The 12,573-nt window shown below is 37.1% G+C and overlaps 1 protein-coding gene across 1 annotated transcript; it reads left to right on the top strand.

Moving 5' to 3' along the window:
- Window positions 1-399: 399 nt before the first annotated feature.
- Window positions 400-11,014, top strand: LOC141941619 (nephrocan-like). The gene is made up of 4 exons (XM_074864589.1): window positions 400-413; window positions 1,452-1,596; window positions 6,419-7,320; window positions 10,567-11,014. Exons 1-4 carry the CDS (start codon window positions 400-402, stop codon window positions 11,012-11,014), a joined length of 1,509 nt encoding a protein of 502 aa, XP_074720690.1.
- The last annotated feature ends 1,559 nt before the right edge of the window (window positions 11,015-12,573 follow it).

The following is a 12,573-nucleotide window of genomic DNA, read 5'->3' on the forward strand; positions in this document are numbered from 1 at the left end:
CCATTGCTAATCCTTCTCACCCACTCATTTTTGCTCAGTTGATTACTATGGCAAAGTCAGGCAGGATTTTTTCTGCATAGTTTGTTAAACACGCCAATTTGACAGGCTGCTTTAGGAAAAGGTTTCTGCTCTTGCTGTTTGGTTTAGCAGATGCTGGGTTGCAGTTCTGTGCTCGCAGTGGAAGGGACTAAGGACACAGAAGGATCTCCAGGAGGGAATATGGCAATTGTCCAGTATAAACCCAGCTGCATCCAATAAGCATTCCCATCGAGGACTGTCCCCACTTCAGTTACCCATTTGTCAAATCAACTTGACATCATCTTCTGCTTGGAGAAATAACTGGCCTAGTTCTTCATTCAAGGAATAGGATTAGCTACTACTGAAGATATGATGGAGACGATGGAACAAAGCAGGTAACAGTGCAAAGCAGATCATGTATGATGAGATACAAAGTTTCCCGGAGTAGACTCCTTTGTATGTTGTAAATTACTGAGTACAAAGGAAAAAACAATGCACAGAAAGTTCCTAAAATAATCAGAAGCCAACCTGTAAGCCTTTCACAACTGTACATCTCTAGCTGGCACAGCTAGTAGATATGTGAGAGAAGCACTAATAAGTAGAGAGAAAACTCTGAGGGGAACCTTAATGTTTGCCATCTGTCATGGGGTAAATAGGTCTTATTGATCATCTACCACTTGATTTATACTAAATGCTTTCAAGCATTTTACATTTCTAATTTTCAAATATGAGAATAATTAAACTTTGATTTATGGGAATTACACAAACACAGGTAACTTACATTTTTGTCTCATCTTTAAAAAATGTGTACCAACCACCGGCACTCAGCTGTATCACAAATATTGAGAAAGTGAATAGAATGTTTTGGCTTTAAAATAATAGCTGCCTGAGTTTGTGAGGAGGGGGTGGTGGTGGTGGTGCTTGAGTCTGAATAATGCAAGAGGAAGAGTGAAAAAGCTTCGGTGTTGGCTGTAGTTGTGTTTTTACTGTTTCTAATACTGGGTCACAGAAGATACAGAGGTTTTACAGCCCCACTATAAAACAGCTCTTTATCTTTTCTCCACTAATTCTGTGGTGGCACATTTAACAAAACTAGGAAACTGGAGATAATATGGATGTTTGCAGATTAGATGTCAGGTAATAAATAACACTAATTTCACATACCTACAAATGTAAAGGCACCTTATCACTGTTTAAGTTTCTCACTCTTTGTAATGCCTGCCAACATTTTAACCCAGGCAAATTAAGGTATTGTTTTTGCTGTTTTTTCACTGGGATAAAATACACAGTCATAATATCCTTTTATCAGATTTCATGGTATAAAAGGACTTTGGTGCTTAATTCACACTGTATGTTGCCAAGACAATTTCAGAGCTCCTGTTTTGGAAGATGTATTTATCTTACCTTTTAGTCGTCTTCTTTTCTTTTCACAGTGGTCTAAGTACCACTTGCCCAAGAAGATGCAGCTGTGACCCTGCCCAGTCAGTGCAATGCTATCGAACTACAGAGATCCCCAGAGAGATTCCTTTTACCACCAGGAGACTCTACATCAGTCACAGCAAAATTAAACAACTCCAGGTAGGAGGAAGAATCTTATTCCATGTTCTAAAAATGGATGAAATGCTGCCAGATCTGGTTTTATTTTTACTACTTTTTAAGGATATGTAAATATATTCTTATAGTGTTTCATTATCCTGCAGTCTCTGAGCACCAGTTCATGCTGCCACAATGATATTTTGTGTGCAACTCAAAAAATAGTAATTTACAACCAGGAACCAAATGTTGACTTGGTTTTTTGTATGGTCAAATAACCGTTGAATTCCAGAGTAATTTTTTAACTTGTTAAAAGCTTTTGCTACTTTTGATACAATATAATATTTTTTCACAGTAAATAGAAAAGTTTTATGTAGCAGGAATCATTTCCCTAATGAATGAAACTGAAGTTCTTTTCTCTCTCTGGAGTTGCAAGTCTCAAATACAACTGCTATTAGAAATGGGAGAGGGAGTAAGTAAGTTAGAGTCTAAGGCAGAGTGTGAGCTGTTTCTAAAAGCAATGCTAGGCTTATCTAATAATTCATATAAACAAGAGCAGCTTCTAACTGAAGATGCCAGCAGTTTGTGTTATTGAAAGAGTTTATTCTGGGTTTCTTGAGGCATCACTGGGTCACATTATTAAAGGCATGATAAGTTCATGCTCATTTTGCACTGCACTCTGGAACTGTTCTCTGAAATATATTTATTTAATAAATTCAACTTCTATAGATAGACACAAGGGAAGTACAACTGCCTGTATTATACATGCCTGCCGTGTATCAATACTACAAATAATATGAAATGTTTGATTCAAAAGAGATGTATTTTCTCTTAAGTATGCTTGTCCTGTTACAAAGAATATAACTAACTGCTCTGAAATGCATCTTTGATTTTGCTCTCAGAATTGAATGAAATAGGTTAGAAGGCAGCTTAGAGCAGTATCTGGGATACCTGTTGCCCACTGAGAAATAGTCAGTAATTTTACAATTTAACTCTGAGAAAGAATTTACTTCTTTTTTAGCTGCTACTAATACCTCTGGTTTTCTTGTTTTAGCTCCCATACCTACAAGAGTCAAAGTTCATTGGTGGGATTTACCTACGTTGATGTGCTCTAGTTAAACAGAAGATCTGTCAAATGAACTCTTTATTAGAAAATACATTTTCTTTGCAAAAAAAACCCTGATTATTTTATTTCCAAGATAAGGAAGATGAGCCATTTTTCCTTTCTTAGGCTAGCTGCCCATACCTGTCAGCTACTCCTCAGTTACTAGTAAAGTGGCCTTAGGTTCTAACTAGAGCAAAAGATAGGTGTTATAAAGCATTTAAATGTTGGATGTGAGTAGTGGAATAAATGTTTTATGACTGTTCAGAACAAATGGTGCGTGAAACCATCTAAGGAGAGAGTTTTTCACTTTATACACACTGACTCTGAACTGAAAGGAAATAAGTCCTTTCACGCTATCTGCCTGTAATTATGTAGATTCTTTCCTTAAGATTAGACTGGGTCTGTGAATATATTTTTTCACTTTTCTTTCCATGCAACAAATTATGGTTCTGAGGTCTTGACATCATAAATACATATGCTTAATTTTACACAGCTGAGCAATTCCACTGGCATATATCATGGTGCTCATAGAAACAGGGTTTGATTTCTGCTTGTAAAGTACATGTCTGGAAGCACTAAAACAACTCTATAGGGGTTATTTTGGGTTTGTTTTTTTGTTTTTTTTAATTCCTTCATTTTCCTAATCTTAGAGAAAATAACATATTTTCAAAAAGAAGTTGAATGGAAGCCTAACCTTCCCACAGCTGACCTCCACAGCTTACATGTGAATGTAAGCATTCACATATACTATGTTTTGGCAATTAACCACCTCAGAAGAATAAACAAATATTGTTTCAAACTGAGCACCAATTACTTTTGGACATTACTTTGCATTGGCTATCATTAAAATTGTACAGAAATGAAAAAGAAGATATGTTTGTATGCTAAATACAGTATGTTTTGAAGAAAAACAAGAAAAAAAAGTAGATTTTTTTTTGCCCAGATCAACTTTCTGTTTGTTCTGACAGGGTCAATCATCATTGAAAACTCTGGCTGGGATTTTGCTTTTGGTATTTTTACAAACTGGCATTTGTATAAAAAGACTTCATAATAACAAAACTAGATTAATTTTAGCATCTTTTTTCAATAATTTCTGCCTTCCCCTTGATTTGAAGACCAACTATAACCTGTTTATTCTCACTTTAAGATTTAGTTTATTTCTAACTATATTAATATATGGGGGTTTAGCTGTTAAAAGGAAATTGTTTGTCTGGCTCCCACAATAGCAGACTGGTTTAAGAAACTGCTTATAACAAATCCCAGTTCACAAAAATTCTAAAGGAAAAAAAAGGTCACTAAAAAAAAGACAAAATTATTTAAATGTTTTAATTAAAATAACAATGTCTTAGATCCATCTTCAGGAGATTTACTTTTTAAAATGTAAAACTATATTAGTACCACTTTACAGACAGTCCAGTTAGAGAATAAAACATCACTTTGTAGCAAAAAGAGAGTTGATAGGCTTTCAAATATGTCTTGATTCATATTTGAAAGACTGGGAGGTTTGTAACAGCATGGATAAATGTTTAAGTCTCAAAACAGCATGGTCACAGAGCTTAGCAAAGCATATCAAATAGGTGGAAAATAGAAATTATAATAATCCACATTAAGAAGCCTAACATCATCAGAGAATGAATGTCTGTACATTGACCTTCACGTAGCTCTCTGTCACTTAATAAGATGAAAATTAAGCCTCTTAGAGACATACAGCAATCAACTGAGGGAAAGCAGGAAATACTGCTTTTGAACTTATAGGAGAAAACGTGTTGAACTTGCGAAGTTCATTTCATTTCACAATTGCTTAAACTTCCTTAAGACTGTTTTATCACTTACAGATGACTATGCTTTTCTGCTCTTGAGTAATGCAGTCCATTCCTATGGGGCTTCTCATGATAAAGCTTTGCAAGATTAGCCTCCTAATCATGACCAAAACTGGACATGCAATTCAGTAATTGCTATATAGCAATGTATATATATAACAAAACTGCACTTACAGAAAAAATAGAAAATGGACAACTTTGTTATTTACTGTTGATAATATAAGTTTTTTTATGGAGGTACATTCCCACATTGAACTTAAATGTAATTGATGGAGAAACCTGCATCAATAGAGGTTCCATATCTATACTTTCTCACTAACTGCATCAAATCTTGCACTGCTCGGAAAAGACTTTACAAGGCAGAATAGATGTAATCAGAAGGTAGTGACAGCTAAGGATACCAAAGCAAAATGATATCTGACTCCTGTCCTGTGTGGTCTCTAATTTTAACAGAAGTTAAAATGCAGAGTCTGTAGCCAGGGTGAAGAGTTACAACCCAAAAACATGCAAGAGTTGTATAAATGAAGCTGGAAGGAATCTTTTAACAGCCACCTTCATAAACTGATTTCACATACACAAATATGATTGCTAATTGTATTCAATCAGGACCATAGAGTAAAATTACTACCCAGTACCTGCACTGCAAAGGACTTTTACTGCCTTCCATGTAGATTCCTGACTGGGATGAGGGATTATGCTGTAGAACACACTTTATAGCTTCTCTCAATTACAGTAAAATGTGGTGGTAGCTACTAAGCCCTGGGGGAAATAGCATGAAGACTACAGTGTTAGTTTAACATCTCTCACTGATGTGGTACTCCTGAGACCTGCAGTGAAATGTTTACTGGACATGGGAAGGGAAAATGGGTAAGGACACTCCTTCCCACCTCTCCCATGCAGAACACCTGCTCATCTTTCTCTGAGCTTTCTATGATTCCTATATAAATGAGTTTCTAAAAATCATGCACCTAGGTCAATGGGCAGCATCTCTGATAATTTCAGAAAACTACTGTTTAAGCAACTGCTGTGCTTGGAGAACTCCCAGGTTCAGCTTCATTGCATGTTTCCTCACATTTTGGCTTGGAGGAAACTGCCAGATTCACTTAAGTTTGCTTCTTAACTTGAGACATGAAATGGCAAGCTTTGTAAACAAGCAGGTTGCAACAGAGCAGAAAAATAATGAAACAATTAGTATGCCTCTGTGTATTATAGTCACAGTCAACATCTAAGTTCCATTTACCACTGCAAAGCATCTCTTTATTACCAACTAACGAAAACTAAGTTCCTGTAAAAGCAATCTGTTCCACAGAGGGGACTTTCAGACCAAGATGATCTGACACTTTTGGTTTGGTTGTCTTAATATGTGAGGTTTTTACTTGAAAGAAAAGGAGAGATAGTGGGGGAACAGAAGAAATGCGCGCGTCGGATTTTAATTTCCTGCCAAAACTTTATAGTAGGGAGAGGTGATGATATCCATGTGTATTTCCTGTGGGGAATACACACTGCAGTGACAATACTGCTGATATATGGAAATGGATGTATGATGAACTCAAAACTGCTTCAGCAAGCTCCATTGAGTGCAGTGAACATTAACAACCATCTACTCTCTGCAAAGATTTCTGTCACTGGTGATATTAGCTCTCCATTTTATATAGGCTATGCACTAGGCAGAAATAAAAGGAATATTCCTTCTTCAAACATGTATGTTGGCTCAAAACCAGACACAATATGGACTTAATTCTAGAAATGTAAGTAAATACTGGCAAACCGCAGGTACCCATAGTAACACTTCTATCGTTACCATTTCCCTTAGTTTCTCATTCTAAATATACAGTTTCTCAATATATACTAGCAATTGTCAAAGCATCCAGAAGAAGTAACCAGTGAGGAGATCCATAAATAGATGGTATACTATCATATGAATTATTTTTTTCTTTTTAAGATTACTGACTTCAGGAGAATGTCAGCCCTTGAAGAGCTGGTCTTGTCATGCAGTGGCACAGAATCAATAGAAAACAACACTTTCAAAGCTCTGAGCACCTTGAAGTCCCTGGAACTCTACAAAAATCAGCTAAAGCAAATACCCACCCTCCTCCCATCTGGCCTTGAAATTTTAAAACTTGCTGATAACTCCATCAACACCCTGCATGTGTCTGATTTTGAAGGTTTGATGAAACTAAGGGTGCTCGATATTCGGAACAACATGATTGCGAGTCTGCCTCCGAGTGCATTTTCTTCCCTTTGCAATTTACAAAGTCTGATTCTGGATGGCAACAACATGGAATCTGTGTCTGCACCACCTAAGCTTCCTAGGCTGAAGTATCTGAGCATGGCTGATAATAAACTGAACTCATTCCCAACCAACTTCTTTGCATCTTTCCAAAATCTACAGTTTCTTAGTTTAAGTGGCAACTTTCTGACAAAAGTGCCTCTTGACCTACCTAAATCCCTGCTGTCACTAAAATTAGAGAAAAACCAACTTAAAACAGTAAGACTTCGAGACATGAAACACCTAGAAAACCTGTCTGAGTTCTTCCTGTCAGAAAATCAGCTAACATCAGTAGATGGTGCCCAGCTTCTTCCAAACTTAACAACACTGGAGCTCTCTAAGAACCAGCTCCACACTATGCCACTCAGGCTCCCCGGCAGACTGCAGAAACTTGACTGCAGCAATAACCTGATTCAAAGGGTGACAGCGCAGGACTTCCAAGGACTACAAGACCTCAAGCACTTGTTTCTTGACAACAATGCTGTTAGCATGTTTGAGGCAGGAGCTCTTCAGCAGTGTGCGCAGCTTTCCAATCTGGCGCTGGAACAGAATCTCCTCATTTCTATTCCGCTGAGGCAAGTGAATCTGAGGACAGCTGGTTCCCAGGTGTCATCTCTCCTTCCTTACATTGTGAGAATGAGGGCCAAACTGGAAAAAAATTTTTATGCAGACTCAGTCATGGTAGAAGTCTATCTGTACCATAAACCCATTGCCGTAACGGGCACTAATTAGCACTCTTGTTAGCAGTCTCAGCATAGGAGTAGAGCTGTTTTCATTACATCTGTGGCCCCACAGTGAATCTACTCATTTCACATCTCTTCCCTGCCAGTGAGACTACTTTGTTTAATTAGCACACAAATAAGAGGAAAGTGCTAGGAGAATATAACAGAATTATTACAGAGAAGTTGTACTGCCGCTTAGATTTATCTTCCCCCATAACACAAAATTAATAGAGCATTCAATAAAAAGGAAAGACAGCAATTTTAAAGCTGATGTTTCTACCAACCCACACTGAGTTTATTATTGTTAAGATATTAAGATTTCAGGAGCTGAGTCTGGTCAAAAAGAATGTGCTTTTTCAGAGGATATTAGCATTCTTGACTTCATTAGATTCACACATTACAAAGTATTTGGAATGTGTATAAGCTCTCTGGCTTCAGGCTATAAGCAAAATTCCAAAGGAGCACAGAAGAAACATCCCTTGGGCATGCTGTGTTCGTTAATGCCCTGCTTACAGCTTCTCTCACATTCATCTGAGTGTTGGTCCTGGCCATTATCAGAGATGGCATATTAAGCCAAATGGAGGCTAGTCTGATATAAAGTGGTAATTTTATTATTTCAAAAAGCTGTGCAATAAGATGGCATAAAAATAGCGAAGTAATTCCATTAACATCACTTCTTTAACACAACTGCACTATTAAATTTTATTTTTATGGCTTGTGGACAGGTTTAACTAGCCCAAATAAATAATGCAGTAAAATTTCAATTCATTTAGCATCAGGTCCTTTAGCATTTGAATCTATTTGGCAGCAGCTTTATAATCAGAAAGTGATTTAGTGGTGTATAAATATTTGATTTCAGTCTAGCTTGACAGCAATGTTTAATGCTATCTAGTTACTTTAGTATTGTCTAATCCATCTTATTTTACAACCTTCGTAGTCAAGAAAATTAACAGGAAGAAGCTCTCTATTAGCCTTTAAACAGCACAGCTTTTAAGGAGATATTGAGGACTTTTATTTTCAACTCAGTAACGAATACAGATTTCAAGGGGAGGCTGTAAACATAGAAAAGGGAAAAACTGACAAGATGTAAAATGTATGTACTTAATTGTCTGATGATCAGCAGGTACGCATGGATATACAGAAATAAAAGTATTACTTCTGACATCTGAGAACTCAGTCACTAGTGTCAAAGGTTAAAAAATATAGTTTATGTGCCACAGTTTATGGGTCTTAGCAGTTATTCAGCAGGAATAAGGAGAAAGAAAGCTTCTTTTTTTCTGAGAAGAAAGTCATCCACAAGTCCAAGCATTTTCAGAACTTGTGGAGAAGAACCTATACTCCTTAAAATCTTGCAGGGAGTGGAGAGAATGCAGGGAAGAGTCTGATGACACTCCCTGGAGTGGCAGCACCACAGTATAGCTGTCATGGTCAGCTCCCGAGTGTGCACGGCTTCTCTGCCAGCACCAGGATCACTCATCATGTAGCCCAGTGCCATTATTTTCTCAAGATCAACACAGCCTGAAGTCAAACAATACAGCCATAAAGCCTAAGTCTAACATTAGTACAGTAAGACTCTTCACAGGTTTAAGGGCTTGCAGGTCAGGCTTTGGACTGTAATCAGTCTGGATAAACATCTCTGGTGATACCTACTGCCTTTGACATCAGTGGCACTAGGGTTTTACCCTAGAGTGCCCTTCTGACATTACAGTGTCATATTGGGCCATCATCGCCTGTGGTTAGATTTTCAAAACAGATTTATTGCACTCACAAGCATTTGGTAAGATCAAATTTTGTGGAGTGGCTCACCATATTGACATATGAAATCCTCATCTCCCCCAGGAAATACAGCACAATACAGAACTGCCCTACTTTTGAAATAGTCACACTGAATTTGTAAGATTTAGACAAATATGGCAACCACCTTTCAGCCTAAGAGGTCAAACTGAGCTTCACAAAAAACAGCTGGTGGGGGTCACAATGTACCTTCTTTGTAATTTTCAAAGGTATCTCATATCATTACATCGACATAAATGATGACATTAACCTTTACCAGTTGTGGTATACTGCTGTTCTATTCTAAATAGCTCTTAGTAGTATTTTTTGTAATTTCCCTGAGAGTTTCAGTGAATAAGTTTCCTTAAAATCTCTAACCATGACTCTTAATTTCATCACCTCACATACTACCATAGTAAAGTTATTTTTAAGGTACTTTCAAATTACCTTTATTAAAAATATTCCATGCCAATCACCTGGCTTTTCTGTTAAGGACTTGTCACTAACTACAGCAGGAGGAAATTAGAGGATCATAAATGAGCAAGACTTTTGAAATAAAACAGTCTTATACAGATATGTAAGATGTATGAAAATAAGAATGATACTGACCAGTCTAGTATCATATCCAGAGACTATCAGGTTTGTTTGGGTTTTTTTTAAATTTAAATCTAATTCTCTGAAGTGCTATTTAAAAAGACCATCTAAAAGCACTTCTGTTTTCCCTGTTGCTGATTTCTTAAACAGGATATCATCAGATGGACTACTTCTGTGATGATTAATGTTTGAATCTGATGGGAGCAGGGCAAAATGGAAGAAAAATCCAGTTCTTTATCAGCTAAAAAAACTTTTTAAACAAATCATGTACAGAAGTACTTGAAGGAGCAGTGTTGCCATGCTTCCCTAAACTTTTGATCTTTCATGGTGCTATAATTTGGTCATTGGCATATTTATGGCACTGAAGAGTACAAAATGCATTTTTTAGCTTGACACTTAATTGAACATATAACTTTCTTCATAGTACAGTATAGAAGGACTGCTGTTTAGTTCAGTTGCACAAACACAGTCAGTACAGGTCAGAACTGCAATAATTTGGGAAAACAGTTCATGTGTGCATAGACAGTATTCCAATAACTTAAAAAAAAAAAGACATGAACACTTCAGGACCACATCTTTTTTTTTCAGAAGACTGCATTTTTTGTTAGTGATAGTTTTATTTTAATACGTCTGATGTGCCTGGGCAAATACCCACCACCAAATACCTTTTACACAAACAGAATCAATATGATGATGAACATAACACCTTTGTGTTGTTTTATTTTTATCCAGACTTCCAGACACCCTTGCTAGATTGGATCTAAAGGGAAATGACATAGAGGATGTTGGAGAACAAGAGCTGAAGGACTTGAAACAGCTTCAGGTTTTAAATTTACGGAATAACAAGATATCTGCCTTGGATCGCAAAGTCTTAGAGTATTTACCTCGTCTTCGTCATCTGTATTTAGATGGAAACCCTTGGAACTGCACCTGTGACCTTCTCAGAACCAGAAGAGCGCTGGTGGCCAAAGGAACGGATGTCAGGGGAGGGCAGTGTGCGGCGCCAGCAGAAAGCCGAGGAGAAAGTTGGATGTCTTCCAAAAAGATTCTTCAGCAGTGTGAAGATAATCTGTCTTCCATGGAAAGAGGCAAAGAGGACAGAAAGAAAATGAAACCCAGTGAGGCCTCCAGCATTGGAGTAAACACAGATGATGATTACTATGATTATGAGTTAGATTAACCCCATGGTTAATCTATGGTGAACCTTAAAGTTGTCTAGAGCTGCCCACTACCACCAGTGTCTCTACTGACAATCAGCCTCCTGGTCTGCCATTAACTTTTCCTCTTTAATTTGTACTGTAAGAGGCAATAGCTGGTGACAGAAGGGCTGTAGTAAGGATGCCATTGTAAACTGGAAATCGTAAAAAAAATAAATTGTTTTTCTATGCCATTAGTACTATGTAGTTTGAGGGAAGTAAGAATACAATTACTATCTCTTAGAAGAACAGACTGTAACTCTGTATGGACCTTTTTATAGTAGAACATTCTTATAGTTGCATAAAAAAAAACATAAATAAAATCCTGCAATACCGCAAGATACTATTACTATGAGTCTGGCATTTAACATATTTAAACTTGCAGGTCTGCAGTTCGAGATGGAGAGTTACACTGAAGTGGGCAATTTCTCAGGATTGTTCAAGATTCTTGGTTTTGAGAAATGAATTTCAGTTTTCCTGAAATATTTGCCTCTTTTATTTATTTTAGACTGTTTTAAATTACATTAAACTAAATTAGCTGAGCTCCAGGAGAAACACAGAAGGTTCATCTTCATCACAGCAGAAGGTTCATCTTCATCACAGCAAATGCAACAAACAGAAGAATCGGTGTCCTGGTTAATGAGATTTAATAGTAGTTCCAAAGTTAATTAATAGTAAGGAATGAAAACACTGAGGTCAACTTGACCCGATTCTGTTGTAAGCAGAAGAAGGGAGATTCTTAGGAAATAGATCTCTACCTCTGCCAAATATTAGGATAAGATCAAGTGAGACAAAGTTTTTGGAAGAGTTTATTTTGGTAGCTGAATAGCTAATGGACTACAATATAGCTCAAGATGCTGTGTGTATACTTTTGAGTTAGGTGTACTTCACGTGGGAGTATACACTGCAAGTGGCCCCCTTCACTGGCAGGAACCTTCCAGATTTTTGCACACCAAGAAAAGGACTTAACGGTATATGCATCAGTTCTGATGTATGTACAAATTTTATCAAGCAGTTCGCGAAGTGCTTGAAAACTAAACAAAATTGGATTGCTGAGACCACTAAAACCAGTGACTTACAAACAGTAATCTAAGGGGTTTCCTGACAGTTCATAAATCTCAGCTGATAACTGAGGAGTAATAACACCAGCAAATTACTTTTCCAAGCAAACAGCTTCTATTGTTCTTTATCTTCTGTTGGCATTCAGTAACTGAGTAATCACTCACATTCACAGAGGCTGTTTTGTCAGGTGCCAGAGTGCAGCTATTTGGTTTTGTTGCCTATGCAAAAGCAATCGACACTTGGGGTTCTTAGGCACCCAACACATTAAGCTATACAATTGAAAGGACTGAAGTTCATTTTTCTTTACATTTTAACCTTTTAACGTATCATCAGCCATCCAAAGTTTTCGTAGCTAAGGATTTAGATATTTATGGAACAGCACAAGTCTTCCTTGTGGTTTGACTGTGTTATTTTTGCTGGCTAATGTTGGTCTGTATTAGAAGTCTGGGAAGTAGTTATTTTCTGAGCAAGAAAAATATTT

The sequence above is a fragment of the Strix uralensis genome, chromosome 3, assembly GCF_047716275.1.
Source record: "Strix uralensis isolate ZFMK-TIS-50842 chromosome 3, bStrUra1, whole genome shotgun sequence".
NCBI lineage: Eukaryota > Metazoa > Chordata > Aves > Strigiformes > Strigidae > Strix > Strix uralensis.